The sequence below is a fragment of the Aotus nancymaae genome, unplaced genomic scaffold (assembly GCF_030222135.1).
Source record: "Aotus nancymaae isolate 86718 unplaced genomic scaffold, 86718_ANA_hifiasm-v0.15.2.pri h1tg000004l, whole genome shotgun sequence".
Lineage (NCBI taxonomy): Eukaryota > Metazoa > Chordata > Mammalia > Primates > Aotidae > Aotus > Aotus nancymaae.
The window spans coordinates 39659583-39678163 of NW_026988415.1; the positions used below are offsets into that span (position 1 = coordinate 39659583).

General features: G+C 37.2%; 1 protein-coding gene across 1 annotated transcript in view; it reads right to left on the minus strand.

Moving 5' to 3' along the window:
• VSIG1 (V-set and immunoglobulin domain containing 1) overlaps positions 1–15699 on the minus strand; it is a 33392-nt gene extending 17693 nt beyond the window's left edge. Inside the window, exons 1-3 of the mRNA XM_064383901.1 lie at positions 15607–15699; positions 14202–14478; positions 1415–1578 (exon numbers count right to left, since the gene is read on the minus strand). Of these exons, the coding sequence (XP_064239971.1) occupies positions 1415–1578; positions 14202–14478; positions 15607–15699 (534 nt within the window). The remainder of the gene's footprint in view (positions 1–1414; positions 1579–14201; positions 14479–15606) is intronic.
• Between the last annotated feature and the right edge of the window lie 2882 nt (positions 15700–18581).

Consider the following 18581-nt stretch of genomic DNA (forward strand, 5'->3'; position numbering starts at 1 on the left):
AGAGTGATATAGATACTCGTCCAAGGTAACCAGTATTGCGCAAAATTGTTTAACTTGGACTAGAGAGTGGCATTGATGGAATCTTTCCCTATACGGTGTTTTCTGCTAAACAAACACTCAGGATTTGTAAACAGAGGACTCAGCACCTCTGAAGGACTTGTGATGGCTGAAGTGACACTGGCCAACGTGTGGCTCCTCTAAACTAATGCCTTCCTTCTTCTCCACTCCTACCCCTAGGCTTCCCCCACCCCCTCAACTTGCTCTCCTTCTATCTTTCTACTAATCAAAACCTTTCCTTTCCTTCAAGGCCCAATTCAGCTGCATCCAACTATTCCAAACCACACTGACTTGTCTCTTCTCTAAACTCTGTTTGGGGTCATGCATCCTTTTGAGAACCTGATGAAAGCTACAGACCTGTTCCCTCAAGGAATATGTGTAGATATGCATGGCATATGTGCTCACATACACGTGTGCATGAACACACAAACACACACATGCACGCACGCGTGCGCACGCGCGCACACACACACACACCCTTTTGAGTATACAATTTTAATCCTTGGGCTAAAGAAGGAATTTCCCTCAAGGCCTGGTGAAGGAAACCTGGAAATAGGCAGCTTGCATGTTGAAATCATTCTCCTCCCTTGACTTTCACCACATCCTTTCCTGGCAACCTCTTCCCCCACACCCTATACCTACCTACTCCATCCTCTGTCCTCTATCCTCAGGCTGCTCTTGATTACCCAGGGTTCATCACTACTATGGCCCTTCTTCACCCATCTAGGAAGTCTCAATCTGTCAGGCCTCAGTCTAGCTCAGTAAGCTAGCTCACTTGACAGCCAGATCCTAGATATTAAATTTAGCAGAGATCTGCAGATCAATCAGGACTTGCATTTGAACTAAGTTCTTCTGGAAATAATAGGGGGATTAAGGTGGAGGGGGAGCCCTCTCAGAATTACTGCTCATTTCACCTATGAGAAGGACCATTCCTGTCCTCTCTAAAATACATTCACTGAATACTTACTGGGTAGAAGATTTCCTAGTGCTTCGCAAGCATTATCTCATTTTATCTTCATATTAAACCTATGAGATGGATAAGTAGCCCCATTTTAAAGATGGGAAACTGAACAACTGAAAGGTCAAATGACTTGTCCTCTCTAAAATACATGATACACTTGATGTTGATCTACACAGACCTGAGATAATGGATTATAACTAAATATGAAGAGAAGACAAGAGTCAAGTCACTTAGATGATGATCTTCCCTATACAGCTGTCTTCAAACTTTTTGTATCTGAGATTCCTGCCACTACTGTCACTGGCATACCATTCTTTCACATTTCACATTCTTTCGACCCCAACAGTTTTCAGTCAGAAATACAAAAGGGGAAAGGTTTAGGAAAAGTGTGCTTACAGAAGTTGGCTCCATCTCCTTATTATGGTAGAAAGACCACTGGATGGAAAGATGGTTTCGGGAGGTCACAGTGGTGGTGTAGATGCAGACAAGAGTGACATTAGATCCAACAGTCACGTTCACGAAACTGTGTGGGATGGTCACTTGCACCACACTAACCTGACCTGAAAAGATAATAATCAAAAAAAAAAATAGTACATACTCACATTCTGATTACACTGTTTCATCACAAAACACTTACAAAGACATCTTACTTGAGGAATCTAAGGTGAGGGGGAGAAGGCAGAATAAACCATACAGGAAAGCTGAGCTTTCTTGGGGCTCACTGCGGTAGGGGGAGGGGAGTTTCTAACAAATTATCATATGAAGATACTCAAATTCTAGATGATGGTGAGGTAATAACACTGAACTGAGAATTTCTTCTGTATTAAGGGCAGCCTTACACAGGTTCTTAAAGTCTTGTCCAGGGACCCAAAACTGTCTGTCAGTATAGAAAACAACTGATCCAGTTTTCCCAGTACCAAGGGAATTCCTTGAATGTGGGGCTTTTAGTTTTAAAATCGGGTAAATCTCAGGCAAAACATTTCAGTTTCTTTTTGGGGTCCTCAATAATTTTTAATTGAAATTTTTATTTATGTATTTGTAGATTCACACACAGTTCTAGGAAATAAGACAGATCTCATGTACACTTTACCCAGTTCCCACCAATGGTAACATTTTGTAAGATGATAGTATAATATTACAACCAGGATACTGACATTGATAAAACCCATCTACCTTATTCATATTTCTCCAGTTTTACGTGTACTCTTGTGTGTGTGCACGTGCACATTTAATTGTATATTTTATCACATGTAGATTCGTGTAGATTTACCACCACAGTTAAGATATTGAACAGTTCCATCACCACAAAGACTTCTCATGTTGACATTTTTATAATCACACTCACCTCCATCCTGCACCCCATTCCTGTCCCCATGGACAACCACTAATCTGTCTTTCATTTCTAAAATTCTGTCATTTCATAAATGTTATATAAAAGGAATCATGGCAACCTTTTGGAATTGACTCTTTTCATTCAGCATAATTATCTAAAATTTCATCCAAGTTGTGCATATCAGTAGTTTGTTGTTTTTTTATTGCTTAGTAGTACCCGATGATATATATGTGATACAGGTTGTTTAACCATTCACCCATTTAAGGACATCTGGGCTGTGTCCAGTTTTGGGGTATTGGATAAACTCCAGTGAACATTCAGGTATAGATTTTGCGTGAAAATAAATTTTTATTTCTCTGGGACAAATGTCCAAGATTGCAATTGCTGGGTCATATGCTGGTTGCATATTTAATTTTATTTTAAAAACCAGCCACCCTGTTTTCCAGAGTGACTGTACCTTTATACATTCCCAAGAAAAAGGATTCAGTTTTCCTGCATCCTTGCCAGCATTTGGTGTTGTCACAGTTTTCTACTTTAGCCACTATGGCAGGTATGAGGTAATGTAATCATTGTGGTTTTAATTTGCATTTCTCAAATAGATAATGACGATGCTAAATATCTTCTGATGGGATTATTTTCCATTTGTACATCTTCAGCAAAATATCTGTTTATATCTTTTGCTCATTTTCTAATTGGATTGTTTAGTTTTTTAATGATTGAGTTTTTAGAGTTCTCTATATAATTTAGATTCAAGTCTTTTGGGGATGCAGAGTTTTATTTCTTCCTTTCCAATTTGTATGCCTTTTATTTCTTTTCATTGCCTAATTGCAGTGGCTACAACTTCCAGTACTATGTTGAATAAAAGAGATGAGAGTGGGCATCCCTGCGTTGTTTCCAATCATAGGGTAAAAGCGTTCAGTCTTTCACCATGAAGTACAATGTTAGCTGCAGGTTGCTTGTACGTGTTTTTATCAAGTTGAGGTAATTCTCCTCTGTAGCGGGTTGCATTGGGTCCCCCAAAAAGATAAGTCCAATTTCTAACCTCCAGTATCTGTGAATGTAATACACAGATACTGTGTATGTAATACCGTGTACATAGATACTGAATGTAATACACAGTATCTGCATATCACATTTTTAAAATTACATGTAATACTGTGTATTACAGCACCCAGTATCTGTGAATGTAAATTCTTGTTTAGAAATAGGGTGTTTGAAGATGTAATTAATGATCTTGAGATGAGATCATCATTGATTTAGAGTGGACCCTAAATTCAATGACTGCTGTCCTTACAAGAAAATTGAGAGGGAGACTTAACACAGAGACACACAAAGGGAAAGGCTCTGTGAAGACAGAAGCAGAGATTGGAATGATGCATCTACAGTCCAAAGAATACCGAGAATTGCCAGCAGCCATCTAGGAGAGACTTATGGCACGGATTCTCCTTCAGAGACCTCAGAAGAAACCAACAGTTTGATTTAAAACATTTGGCCTCTAGAACTGAGAGAGAATTAATTTCTCTTGCTTTAAGCCACCCAGTTTGTGGCAATTTGTTACAGCAGCTCTGGGAAACGAATACACCCTCTAAGTTGCTGAGTTTTAATGATGAATGGGTATTGGATTTTTTTCAAATGCTTTATCTGCATTAGTTGATATGATCATATTTTTTTTCTTTAGTCTGTTGATATGGTGGATTACACTGAATGCTTTTTGAATGTTGAACCAGCCTTACAAACCTGAAATAAATCCCATTTGGTCATGGTGTATAATTCTTTTCGTACATTGTTGGATTCAATTTGCTAGTGTTTTGCTAAGGATTTTTGCGTCAAGGTTCATGAGAGAGATATTGGCCTGTAGTTTTCTATTTTTGTACTGTTTTTGTCTGGTTTTGGTATCAGGATAATACTGGCCTCATAAAATGAGATGGAAGTGTTCCCTCCTCGTCTATTTTTTGGAAGAGAATGTATAAAATTGATCTTAATTCTTCTTTGAATCTTTGCTAGGATTATTTGCTGAAGCTATCTGGGACTGAAGATTTCTATTATAGGAGCTTTTAAAATTATGAATTCAATTTCTTTAATGGTTATAGAGCTATTCAGATTATCTATTTCGTATTGGATGAGTTCTAGTGGTTTGCTGTTTTGGAGAAATTGGCCACTTTTTTCTAAGTTGTCAAATGTATGAATGTAAGGTTGTTCATAATATTCTCTCATTATCTTTTTAACGACTGCAGGATCTATAGTGATATTCCATATTTCATTTCTGATATTAGTGATTTGGGTCTTAACTCTTTTTATTAGTCTTGCTAGAAGTTTGCCAGTTTTATTGATTTTTTTTCAAAAAAGCAAATTTTTTTTTATCATTTATTTTTCTCTATAGTTTTTCTATTTCAAGTTCATTTTAGCTCTTTAGTATTCCCTTCCTTCTGCTCACTTTGGTTTATTTTGGTCTTCTTTTATAGATCCTTCATGTAGAAATTTAGATTATTGACTTAAGACCTTTCTTTATTTCCAATGTAAGCATTTCATGTTATAAACTTCTCTCTCCGAATTGCTTTAGTTACATGGTACATATTTCAAAACGTTGTGCTTTCATTTTCATTGAGTTCTATGTATTTTTTTTAAATTCATTTTGAGATTTTCTCTCTGATACATTGATTATTTAAAAGAGTGTTGTTTAATTTCCATGTGTTTAGATACTTTTCTGTTACTGATTTCTAGTTTAATTGCATTGTGGTCAGAGAATATACTCTGTGTGATTTCAATTATTTTAAATTTGTTTAAGTTTTTTTTTTTTTTTATGACCAAGCACATGATCTATCTCAGGGAATGTTCTGTAGGTGCCTTAAAAAAGTGTGTTCTGCTTTTGTTGGGTGGAGTGTTCTATACATAGAGATATAATTTAAAACCACTATGAATAAATCAATATAAAATCATAAAAATATTCAATTAGATTCTGTTAGTTGATCGTCTTTTTCATATCTTCCATGTATTTACTGATGTTCTGTCTAGTAGATTTATCAGTTTCTGAGAGGGGGTATTGAAGTTCCCAACTATAATTGGGGATTTGTCTCTTTCTTGTTTTAGCTTGATCAGTTTTTGTTCACGAATTTTGAGACTTAGTTGTTTGGTGTGTACTCATTAAAGATCATTATACCCTCCTGCTGGGTTGATCCTTTTATCATTAGGTAATGTCTTTCTTTATCTCTTTTAACTTTCTTTGCTTTGAAGTCTACTTTATCAGATATTAATGAAGCTTCTCCAGATTTTTAAAATATTAATACTTATATGGTACGTCTTTTTCTATATTTTTACTTGCAATCTTCCTATGTCATCAAATTTAATGTGAGTTTCTTGTGAGTAGCATATACAGTAGTTCCCCCTTATTTCAGGTAGATACATTCTAAGACTCCCAGTGGATGCCCGAAACCACGGATAGTACTGAACCCTATGCATGCTATATATTTTTTTTCCTATACACACATACTTATGATAAAGTTTAATTTATAAATTAGGCACCATAAGAGATTAACAATAATAACTACTAATAAATAGAACAATTATACCAATATACTGGAATAAAAATTATGTGATTGTGTTCACACACTCACACTCTTTCTCCCAAAATACCTTATTGTACTGTACCATGCGTTTCTGAAACCTCAGAAAGTAAAACCACAGATAAGAGGAGACTACTGTAGTTGTATTCACATCTAATATAATTATTTAATGTAATTATTGATACATTAATTCTTGTTTGCTATTTTATTATTAGTTTTTTGTTTGTTTCCTTTAGTTCTTATTCTTCTGTTTCCCTTTTCTTGCCTTTCTGGCAGTTACGTGAGCATTTTTTATTATTCCATCTTGACTTATTTAATGTTTTAAAATACATATCTTTGTAGAGTTTTCCTAGTGGTTTCTCTGGGTGTTCAATATTCATATATGAGTCATAACAGTCTACTGATATCAATATTTTACCACTTTGATTGAAGTATATAAACCTTACTTCCATTTAGTTTCCTTTCCCTTGCCCACTTTTAAATATCATAGTATAAAGTACAAAATGGTGTTATAATTTTTGTTTCAATCATCAAATATGATTTATAGAACTCATGAGTTAAACGATAGTGTGTTTTATGTACTTACATTTCTGCTCTTTCTGTTGTTCTTTCATCCTTCCTGATTGCCCTTTTATCATTTACTTTCTGTTTGAAGAAATTCCTTTAGCTGTTTTTTAACAGTATGTCTGCTATCAACAAATCTTTTTGTTTTCCTTCAACTGATAATTTAATTATTTTCCCTTAATACCTGAAGGATAGTTTCACCAGACATGGATTCCATTTTCTGTCATCTCTGCTCTTCTCTTGAGTCCATCTGCAAGTTTTTCATTTTTGTTATTTTACTTTTCAGTTCTATAATTTATATTTGTTTTTTTCAGGGGAGGGGACAACCAAGCCAGTTTTATTCAAAAAGAATTCCAAGGGGAAAAGAAAAGAAAATTGAGAATGAACCTATAGATTAAAAGGATGTTTAGAAAAATAGTAGACAATTGTGAAGTCCGTATTTTTTTTAAATTCTTGTTTTTAACTTAATTTTTATTTTTAATTAAAAATGATTGCGTATGTTTTATGGGCTACAATGTGATATTTTAATATATGTATACACTGTGGAATGATTACATCAAGCTAATTAACATATCCATCACCTCACATATTTATCCTCTTTTTTTGTTTTTTGTTTTGTTTTGTTTTCAGACAGGGTCTCACTCTGTCACCCAGGTTGGAGTGCAGTAGTGTGATATCGGCTCACTGCAAGCTCTGCCTCCCAGGCTTAAGAAATTCTCTCATCTCAGCATCCCGAGTAGCTGGGACCACAGGTACGTGCCACCATGCATGGCTATTTTTTTCTTTTTTGTATTTTTGGTAGAGATGGGGTTTCACCACATTGCTGAGGCTGTTCTTGAACTCTTGGGCTCAAGTGGTCCCCCTGCCTTGGCCTCCCAAATTGCTGGAATTACAGGTGTGAGTCACCACAACATTTAAAATCTATTCTTTATTTGAATAGGTTTTTGGGGAATAGGTGGTGTTTGGTTACATCGGTAAGTTCTTTAGTGGCGATTTCTGAGATTTTGGGGCATCCGTTACCCGAGCAGTGTACACTGTACCCCATGTGTAGACTGAAATCTTATTCTTTTAGCAGTTTTGAAATGCACAATACATTATTAACTATGGTCAGCTTGCTGCACAATAGGTCTTAAAAACTTATTCCTCTTGTGTAACTGGAACTTTGTACCCTTTTGTCAACTTCTCCCCATTCCTCACTCCCTCCAAGCCACAGTCCCTGATAACAATTCTACTCTAATTCTGAGTTCAACTCTTTTTAGATCTCACATATAAGTGAGATTATGTGGTTTTTGTCTTTCTGTGTCTGGCTCGCTTCGCTTAGCATAATGTCTCCCAGGTTCATCCATGCTGTAGCAAATGATAGAATTTCCTTCTTTCTTATATTTTTATAACTTCTTTTTCTTTTCTGCAAGTTTACTTTTTTTTTCACTTGTTTTAAGATAATGCTAATTGATTTTAGAAGCATTTTTATGATGGCTACTTTGAAATCTTTGTCAGATAATTCCAACATCCGATTCATCTCAATGTTGGCAATAGTTGCCTTTTCTCAGTCAAATTGTTATTTACTTGATTCTGGTATGACAGATGATTTTTGATTGAACATTTTGTCTACTTTGTTAAGAAACTCTTATTTACATTTTTTTATTTTTGCAGTCAATCACATTATTTATGCTTCACACGCAGGTGTTAGCTTACTTTTGTGGTCTGTTGTTCTAACAGCAGTTAATTTTCAGTATTGTTTTTCTCTGTTTGGTTTACCTGGTATCACTGATGCTGACACTTGTCCCAGATCATATCGCCTGAAGGAGCAGAAAGGTCAGGCTTCCAGGTGTGTCTCAGTGCGGGTAGGTATGCTGAGACATTTCTACTGGCACCCTGCACTATTGGTGTCTCTATGGGTAGGCAAGGATAGTCATATACCCACCGAGACAGAGTCCTCCCAGACTGGGCCACTTGCCATCACTTTATGCCCCTTGTCTGTTCTACCGTCCCACCTTGATATCTCTAGGTGGAAGTGGGGCATCTCAGGCCCAGGGAGAAGGCGAATGCTTCTTTTGTCCACTGTTGTTGGTGGGGCTTCTGAAGATCCCTCCTTACCTATGGTGTTGGGCCCACCTGATGTTGTCAGAGGGACTCTGACGGAGGAGTAAGCTTACCTGGGCTGCCCTCTGTTGTTAGGTTGCGTATCAGAAATTGCCGAGACTAGGTCCCTTTCATCTGCTGGGTAGGAAACATAGGATACCCTTGCTCTTGGCTTTTCCCTGGCTCCCAAACCAGTTTGCCTTCTTCTTACCACCTTTCATAGATTTCCCCTGGTTGTCTTTCACATTATTTCCAGGGTTTATACTTGTGCTTAGCAGGGAGGAACAATGAAAAACAGGTCTGTACCACATATCCAGACCAGAAATCTCCCTCAATTTCTAAGAGTGTAAAATTGTCCTGAGACCACAAATTTTGAGAACTGTTGGCTTTACAGAAAGGTGAAGTAATTGAGCTTCCCATAGGATTTGGAGGACCACTGAAGGGCTTCCTGCCCAAATCCAGCCTGCCACTACACTGAAATTCTCAGTTCTATATGAGCACTTTCCAAAGGGCTACTTTAGGCGATGGCACTTTGGGGAGCACTATAGACTCACTAGCTTAACTGATTAACTGGTTATTATCCATTGCAATGTCAAAGACTATAAAGCTTCTCAAGGAAGGGACATAGGATTGGCAGGCAAGCACTGGAAGAGAAAGTCAAGTTCAAGCGATGCTCTCTATGCTGCCCTAGCTGCCTGCAGGATCATAGAGGGCAGTAGAGAGTTGGGAGTGGAAAGAGGAAGATACAGAAATTATGAGAGACCCAGAGGAAATTGCACAGAGGGACTAATTTCTGTCCATCTTCCCAATTTTGTATACTCAATGACTTCTTTATTTCATAATTTTCTTAATGATAGCAGTCAGATAAAAAGAATGTAAAGGATTTACAAACATTTTTAAAAAGTAAAAGAAAAGCAAACCCATTTCACTGATTACTCTTGGATTCTTGGATTCAATATCTGTGTTCTCTGTCACAGCCAGGCCACCTGGTCCAGCTGCTTGCCTGCGAGAAGCTGACTGTTTACATGGCAACCGATGTATTGATAAATTAAGGAAAGTGCCTGAATGCAGACACAAATGCAGCACTTCTATCTCCATACAGTTTCCCTCTTCCCAATATTCTCCACCCCGTGCTTTCCTGGTTTCCATAATGCCTCCTCCAAAAAGGAAATTGGCTTTCAGAAAGCAGCTAATTTTCCAACAAAAACTTCATTGGAGAAAGATGGTTGCCTCCCACCCTCAAGGAGCCCATTTAATTTCTCCTGGAAGTTAGCCACATCTCTGGCTGTGTTTAAATGATGATTTCCAAATGTCTTTAAAGTGTCCAAAATAAAAATGATAAAACTAGGGATTTGGTAGCCCTTAACGTTCCCAGACCTATTCCTTAAAAATAGAAATTTTACAGATATCATTTGCCCATAATTTTTGTTCTCTAGTATGGGACCCAGTATCTGTTATGAGATTGGCTAAGGGTGAGAATTTATGAACAGGTAAGGCAAAACAAACAAATAAACAAAACTCCACAAACCTCCTTTGGAGGCCACTCTTAGAAAGAGTACTTGATGCCACAGTATGCACAGTAGTCACACAAGTCAAGCCATGGAAGAGGCTGTGGAGCCTAGCAACAAATACCAGTTGGGCACCCATTTTGTGCCACAAACAGTGCTAAACACTGGGGAAACGGTAATGAACCCGACAGACACAATCTCTGCCATGTCAGTGTAGCAGGAAGCCATTTATAGCACAGACCAGAATGGAGGTGAAAGAAAATCAAGGATTTGGGAAATATAAATCTGATTCAAACATTTCTAACATTTTAAATATAGAAGATATAGAAATCTGCAAAAGTTTAATAATATCTCCTTAAAATTAGGATGGTAATTTCAAATTTTAAAGTGAGACAATTTTTTTTTAGGTACTACACATTGTCCTGTAAATAAGTAATAATTGGCAAGGCAAAACCTCCAGACCATTTTATTGCCCAGATTCTCAATTCTTAGCATCATAACCAATTAAATTCTGAAGAAAAGATGGTTTTCAGACATTATCCAACCAAGATATAGTGATGATACGCTTCAGAGCTAAAAGCTGTATATCTCCAGATAAGCCTTTTTAAAATGTCACATCATTCAATTAATGCACATTACTTAAAACCTCTGAGCTCATCCTTACAGTGCTGTCCAACGGAACTTTCTGTGATGATGGAAATGTTCTGTCTCTGCACCATCCAATTCAGTAGCCCAGAGTTATTGAACACCTGAAATGTGGCTAGAGAAACTGAGGAACTGACTTTATAATTTTCATTAATCTGAATTAGTTTAAATTTCAATAGCCACATGTGGACAATGGACAGTGCAAATTTAGTCCTAAACTGGAGGTGATTCTGTGAGTGTCAGGGAAAAAGTTCCTTTCCTTTGGATTAATTCATCTTAAGTTGAGAAATTATTTAAAAATTGAATAAGTCGGAAAAATCTCTACATTAACAGGACTGTGAATAAATAGCAAAATAAAGATTAGTATCTGATTTAAAAAAACCCAGAACACAATGTCCCTCTCTGACCTGACCAAATTAAAAAACAAAACAAAACAAAAAGGCATATGTGGTTGAAGTTGTGTAAACTCTTTTAAAAACCATTGCTTATTATTCAAGAAAAATAATCCAAGATGTACACACTTAAATTAATCAACATTTTAAAATATTTTTAAATGTCTTCTGTTCTGGTAGTGATTGTTCATTCATTTATTTAATGCCTGCAATGTGGAAAGCATTTTGTTTATAGGATTATTATTCTCCTAATATACTCCAGCAAAATATCCCCCAAATAGCCACATTTAATCTATTGGATTTGAAGTGATTTAATTTTCAGCAACTTCATATATAATTGCTTCATTTTGAGTTAGGAAATAAGATAATCAAATGATTACTCACCTTTTTGGATTTGACTGCAAACTCGAAGTTCAAATATATTACTGCTTTAAAATGCATAGCATATACCTCCAGAAAATGAAACCCACATTAACATATCTTTCTAAGAGGTGACTAATACATATTACAAGTACCTAAAATGATACGCATAAAATTTTTGTAGTAAAAACAGTTTGAATAAAACTCATTTTCTTGAATTAGAATTTAACCTAAGAATTCCTAAGAAGTCATTGAAAATATTTTGATTTAATCAAAATATGTCCTGTTTAGTTATACCAAAATCGATTTTAATTATGTATATGAAAATCATGTCTGAATGTTTGGAATCTGGGAAAGTAATTCATTCTTTCAACAAACATTTACTATGCACCCACTATGTGTTAGGCACCATGCTTAACACCAAAAAGTGACATTCTCTCCAAAACAAGTCCAGGAAGAACATCAAATTGCACACTGAAGGAAACATTATCGGTTGTCCAGATCAACTGATGAACACTGCTAATGACAGGTGTAAATTACTAAAGTGATCCTTTCTCTGACTTCAATACATATGTAAGCACAGAAAACGACAATATATCATACCACAATTTGCTGTACTGACACTACCATATTTTGCTTTGGGCCAACAAGATAATACATGTATAGGTATACAGTGTACACTATTTACCAACAAAACCGGTTATATAGTAATTTAAGAAAAACACTCTGAAGTATTTACTGGTCACTTTGATTGGGCCTTGTTCTAAAAGTCCCAACCTGACATGATACTAAATAATTTTTTAAACAATAAAAAAGTATACAAGGAGTAAACCCAATTTTTAAAATGTAATATATACACCTGAAAAGAATGATAATTCATGCAAATCGGAGTGGTAAAATTGCAGATGATTTTTATTTTATTCTAAATTTCCGTATTTTCCAACCTTTCTATAATGATCGTACATTACATTTATAATCAGTAAAAATTACATGTATGTTACGTACAGTAAGCAAACAAACAAATTGTTCTTGCAACCTTTCCAAACCCTGTGTCTAGTATGGGCCAGGTCAAGGTCTCTCATAGGGAAGCAGGTATGATCTTAGAGGGCTGACGCAGAAGGCCCAGGTGTCAACCCAACTGGTTAATGACTGGAAACCCTTTAAGAAGAGGCAAAAACTTTCATATCTAAAGTTAAATTTAAATGAATATTCCTGAGGAGAAGGGAAAATAGAAACACGTGTTTCCAGCTCTAGGGCCTAGTTAGGTCACTCAACAAATGCAGTACTGCCTCCTGATGATATTTGATTCCATAAAACATCTATGCTTAAACATTTAGTAATGAACATTTAAAGAACTATTTCTAAACATGAGATCATTTTGATAAGTAACACTTTTTTCTAATTACAAAATAGCATAATGTTCTTTGTAGAAAACCTAGGAAGTATGAAAAGCTGGAGAATAAAATTAAAATCATCTATAATCCCATCACCCAGAGGCAACCACCATGAGCACTTTAGTATATAACCTTCTAGTAATTTATTCTAGGCATGTGTGTGTGTGTCCTGCTTTTTCACTTAATATTATATCCTGGGCATTTTCTTATGTCATTAAATATGCCTAGTAAACCTCATTTTAACAACTGCCTAATATTACTAATGGTTTAAAAATCCTGTTTTGGGGCCAGGTGTAGTGGCTCACACCTGTAATCCCAGCACTTTGGGAGGCCAAGACGGGCGGATCACGAGGTCAGGAAATCAAGACCATCCTAGCTAACATGGTGAAACCCCGTCTCTACTAAAAACACAAAAGAATAGCCAGGCATGGTGGCATGCACCTGTAGTCCCAGCTATTAGGGAGACTGAGTCAGAAGAATTGTTTGAACTCGGGAGGCAGAGATTGCAGTGAGCCAAGATCACACCACTGCACTCCAGCCTGGGCAACAGAGCAAGACTCTATCTCAAAAAAAAAAAAAAAAAATCCTACTTTGGATAAACAATATTATTGCATTTACTATGGACCTAACTTATCACAAGAACAGATGCAAAATGTATCTGATATTTGAAAAAACTAGCCAAGGGATTTTCGGAATTAGTGATCTCTCTGAGATATAACTAACATCAGTATTTTGATTCCAAAATTGGTTTTCTTCTGTTCAGATACCTAAAATCACCCATATTGTGCACCATAACTCACTCACATATTTTCCAAAATACAATCTTAGGATTGGAAAACCACAACTCCCTAAGAAATATTAGCCAGTGAAGCACTTGGTAAATTTATTTTCTTCCCACGTGTAAGCCAGGGCAGGCCCTCCAGCCCAGGCTCTGCCTGATGGAGCAAGGCAAGTCAACCACTGAGCTTAAAGGAAACACTAAAGTAAGTAAAACAGAGACAAAATTATCCCAAGCACAAACTTTGGTTTCTGAGTAAATTCATTTGTTCATCTTTCAAACTAAGTAAAGAAATAAACTATTATTTTTTCTGAGAACATTTTCATTCAGAAGCTCCATAAAACATTTGTATTATGGGCTTGCCCTCCTAAGATATCAGCATGGCATATGTTTGCTAAGCAAGAGTTCTGAAAATTATTTCACTCAGCGTACTGATCACAATTCATTTGAAGTGCAGGAGAGGAAAATTCTATGTAAAAATATGCAATTTTTGTTTAAATTATCTTAACGAAATTATGGAAGTTTCGTTTCCAATTATCTTTGGTGGTTCGGAGATCCTTTCCTTACCTGTAAGGCAGCTTAGGACCAGAAAGATCTTCCAAAATGCGAACACCATTGTGTGGAGGTTAGTTGAGAGCAGCAGGTGCCAGAAGCTTGCCTGGACTAGGCTGAGCCTCAAACTGGCTTCTTCAATCACAGCAAGGTTTGCCAGGCTTATCTGCTGGGCATTGCCAAGCAAATATGCCTCTTTGGGCTCACTTGCTGTGTATAAACCTTTCTCAGAACAGATTTGTGTTACTTTGAAACACTTTTCATGGGGCGTGTTTCCCTGATATATTTGCTGCTGTGTTAATAATAAACCCACGCATTTAAATTATTCAAGCTCCTTGTACACAGATTCTCTAAGTCTCATTGTTTAAAATCAATCTTACTAAAAAGTTGTACTTGGGCTGAGGGATACGGTTGAAAGAGAGTCTATGCAAATAAAAGCTGACAAGGCTAATTAATTTCAAATATTTCCATGAGTCTTAGAGCATTGATTCACTAACCTCCTTTTACAAATTAAGTTAGTAAATTGGTACTAGGTTTCATGTGGAGATGAGGTTCATAGGAAGGGCACAGGGGTTATGAAGCTAAAAACTATTCATTTCTGTGTGAACAAACGCCGGACATGTTACTCTTTTTTGAACCGCTGGCAATTGTCACTACCCTCCACCAAAACTAGCAATAGAATGAATTACAGTCTTGTCTCTCGGGTTAGAAACCTTATAGCACGTATTTGCTAACCTAATTTTGCAAAATTAAGTTAGTGAATACAGGCTTAAAGACTTCCATTGGAGAAGTCTGAATTTTTGCAGAATTAAGTTACTCAATAGATGCTATAGGGTTTCCTTAGAAATGGAGGTTCACCAGGAGGGCATGGGAGACTCCACAGGTAAGGAAGTTTCATGAGAACATGAACTTCTAATAGTGTTTCTCTTATGCTTAAGTTACCGGAGAAACCTAAGGACTTTCTCTGGCTCTTGCCACGTGATTTATAAGTCCTATCATTTCCAACTCAATAGCGACTCTCAGATGTGTTCTTTCTCCAATCTGCTACTGCTTCCCTCTTGGTCCAGGTACTCAGCTCCTCACTCCTGGCCCATCATAGCAGCTTCCTAAGTGGTCTCCCTGACTTCTTCCACCTTCATCCTGTGTGCCAGCTGCAGGCCAATGTTCCAGCCCTAATGAAACATTTCCAATAACACCATACATGGACTCTTTCATCAAATCCAAAGTCCTTAATATGGATTCCCATTCTTTCCAGATCTGATCCTCACCTCATCTGAACTTTAGCCACATTAAATCATGACCCTGAAAAAATATGTCAAGATTTATTGCCTCAAAGTGTTCAGTCACCTGAAATGTGTGTAAGTTTCAAGTTATATGTTTTATGAACTTCAATTTACGGAAATGTTTGACCCCATCCTACTTTAGCCATGCCAATGTCCCACTGCTTCTTAGAAAGCAATTTTGCTTCCATCAGGCCTGATTCCTCCTTGAAGCTTATCCTGTCCATGCTCATGTCTGATGCCAAACGTTGGCTCCAGGTGACTTCCATCACTATTTAGTATTTTCTCTTTTCTCCTCTTACTATCCAAGGATATTCTTAGCATAGATCAGTCATACTGTCCCTAGCATAAATTTGCATTTTACTTAAAGCCAATATCCTACAGCTGACAATTGATTATTCTCCAGTAGTTTCCTATTTATTAACTGGTCTCCCTAAAATCTAGTCACTGTGAATTCCTCCAGGGTAGGGACCATGTCTTATAAAGGCAGTTCCCAACTTTAAAATGAGTGTGTCCCAAGATGTAGTGATAAACTCATGGATTGAACCCAAGAACTCCTGCAGAAGCAATGTTATAATACAAGTCTCACTGTCAGGCATGTAGCACATAATCTAGCACTGGTTTCAATTCTGTGTACTGGGCTATATAAGGCAGTGGAGGATGAGGAGGAACGGCAGGTGACAGAAAAAGTAAGCTCCTTTCATTTCCCAAGATAATGAGTTGTGCACAAGTCAGCATTTTCCCCAAAATAACTATTGTATGTCTCTGACATCCACCTTCCCTTCTGCATCCTACCTTCATGGCCCCCTGGCTCTCTGGGTCCCTAGTTTACCCTATGGGAGAGTCTCACTCCCCAGAATACCTCATGCTCCAAAATGACTTTATCCTTTTCATCCCTATTTCTCCCAAAAACACTCCCTTTCCCCTGTATACGCAGACATCAGCTCCATGTAGGAGAAGAAAACAATCAATTTCGTTGAACATTCCCCAACCTGTTTGTGCTATTAAAAATACAATGTTTATTTTCCTCAAATAAACCTCTGACTAGGAGGATTAGGCAATGCAATAAAGAAACATAGTTTGAGGGAAAAGATTTTACAAAGGAGGACAACATGTAGGGTGGGCCTCTGGAGCTCCACACCACCTCTTCTCAGGCTTGGTTCTTCCTTGACTTCTAAGTCCACCAAGTCTCCAAAAGACCCACAGTTTTCACAATGTCCCCTCCCTAGAAGTAATACTGACATTTCCAGTGGTGAGGAAGTGGGATGGGGAAAGAAACTTGTAAGTCTGGCATTTGTAAGCCAGAGGCTTCCTGTGTTTCCTTCCATACCCCGTAGGTGATCATAGTAGAGTGACCATTAATCATTAAAACTAGGACACTTTTGAGAGGGAAAGGGGCACTATTAGCAATTACAAGGGAAAGACAGCAAAAACACTAACAGTGCCAGACAAACCTGGGTGTCTGGTCACCTACCCACAGGAGATTACAAAGCACGAAGTAGGTGTTAAGTAAGAGCTTGCTAATTAATTTAGTATCTCCAAGTTGTTTGGCCCTAAATTGAGTGCAGCTGGAGGGCATGATTTAAGGATATTGCCCACACCCATCTGCACCAGAATCTCGTGCAAACACAAAACACTCCAGAATAATTAAGTAAGATAGCTACACTGTTGCTATGTAAGACCTAACTAACTAGGACAGGAAGAATTCTGTTACAACAAATTCTAAAAGAGACTTTAAATTCTCTGCTTGAACCTGAATTTTGATGTTGTGAACTATTACTTTAAAAAGTGGGCCATTAACTAGAATGTGAAATACTAAATATCCTTTGCATTTTACAGAGCTTTATAATTTTCAAACCAATTTTACATTTTATCTTTGCAACTTTCCAATACAATAAATAAGTCAGGTATTACCTACATTTTGTATATAAGAAAATTGAGGCTCAAAAATGCTGTGTTTCCCAAGGTCACCATAGCATGCATTAGAAGCTGTTCCTATCACACCACAGAAGCACAGTGTGATTATAATGGGAACAAATATGCTACTGCCCCCAGGATTCTTCCCTGGGAACTTTCAGAAATATGTGGTATCTGATTTCTCCCTCATTTTTTAACTTAAAAATTACAAAAGTAATACATTTTGATAGTAAATGGATTTCAAAGGACAAAGAAGGATACAGAGGAAAAAAGTCCCATTCGTTCACTCACACACGTAATCCCTTACCCAGGCTCAAAAGCAACAGGACTTTAGCATTTTTCTCAGACCTTTTTCTATGCATATACACATGCACACACACACACACACACAGAGGAGGTTTTTTTAAAAAACATAAAGATGATCATACTATACGTACTTCCCCTCTCACTTTGTTCTAGCCATACTGCTCTCCTTGTTGAATCTTCAACTAGCCCGGCACATGCCCACTTTTAAAAAGGCATTTATGACTGCATATTATTCCATAGTGTATGTGTGCCACATTTTCTCTATCTAGCCTATCATTGATGGGCATTTTAGTTGGTTCCAAGTCTTTGCTATTGTGAACAGTGCTGCAATAAACATACGTGTGCATGTATCTTTACAGTAGAATGTTTTATAATCCTTCGGGTATATACCCAGTCATGGGATTGCTGAGTCAAATGGTATTTCTGGTTCTAGATCCTTAAGGAATCACCACACTGTCTTCCACAAGGAGATCATGTCCTTTGCAGTGACATGGATGAAGCTGGAAGCCATCATTCTCAGCAAACTAACACAGGAAGAGAAAACCAAACACCGCATGTTCTTACTCATAAGTAGGAGTTGAACAATGAGAACCCCTTGGGCAATCACAGTATCACTGAGCTTTTGTTACTTTTTCCAACTGCCTGCCACACATCTCCTCTCAGGGGTCCCTTGGCACTTCAAATTCCACCTCACACATCACTCTCCCCACACCTGCAAACCTGTGCCACTTTCCAACCACTGTTGCTGGTGCCCTCATTATAATAACCCTTCACTGCAGTATTCTTTGACTTGTACTTTTATTCACCCACCATTCCACCAGTATCAATTCCTACTGAGGATAGATCTGAAACTTCTCTTCAGTCCGTCTCCTTTCCATCTCATCTGCCACAC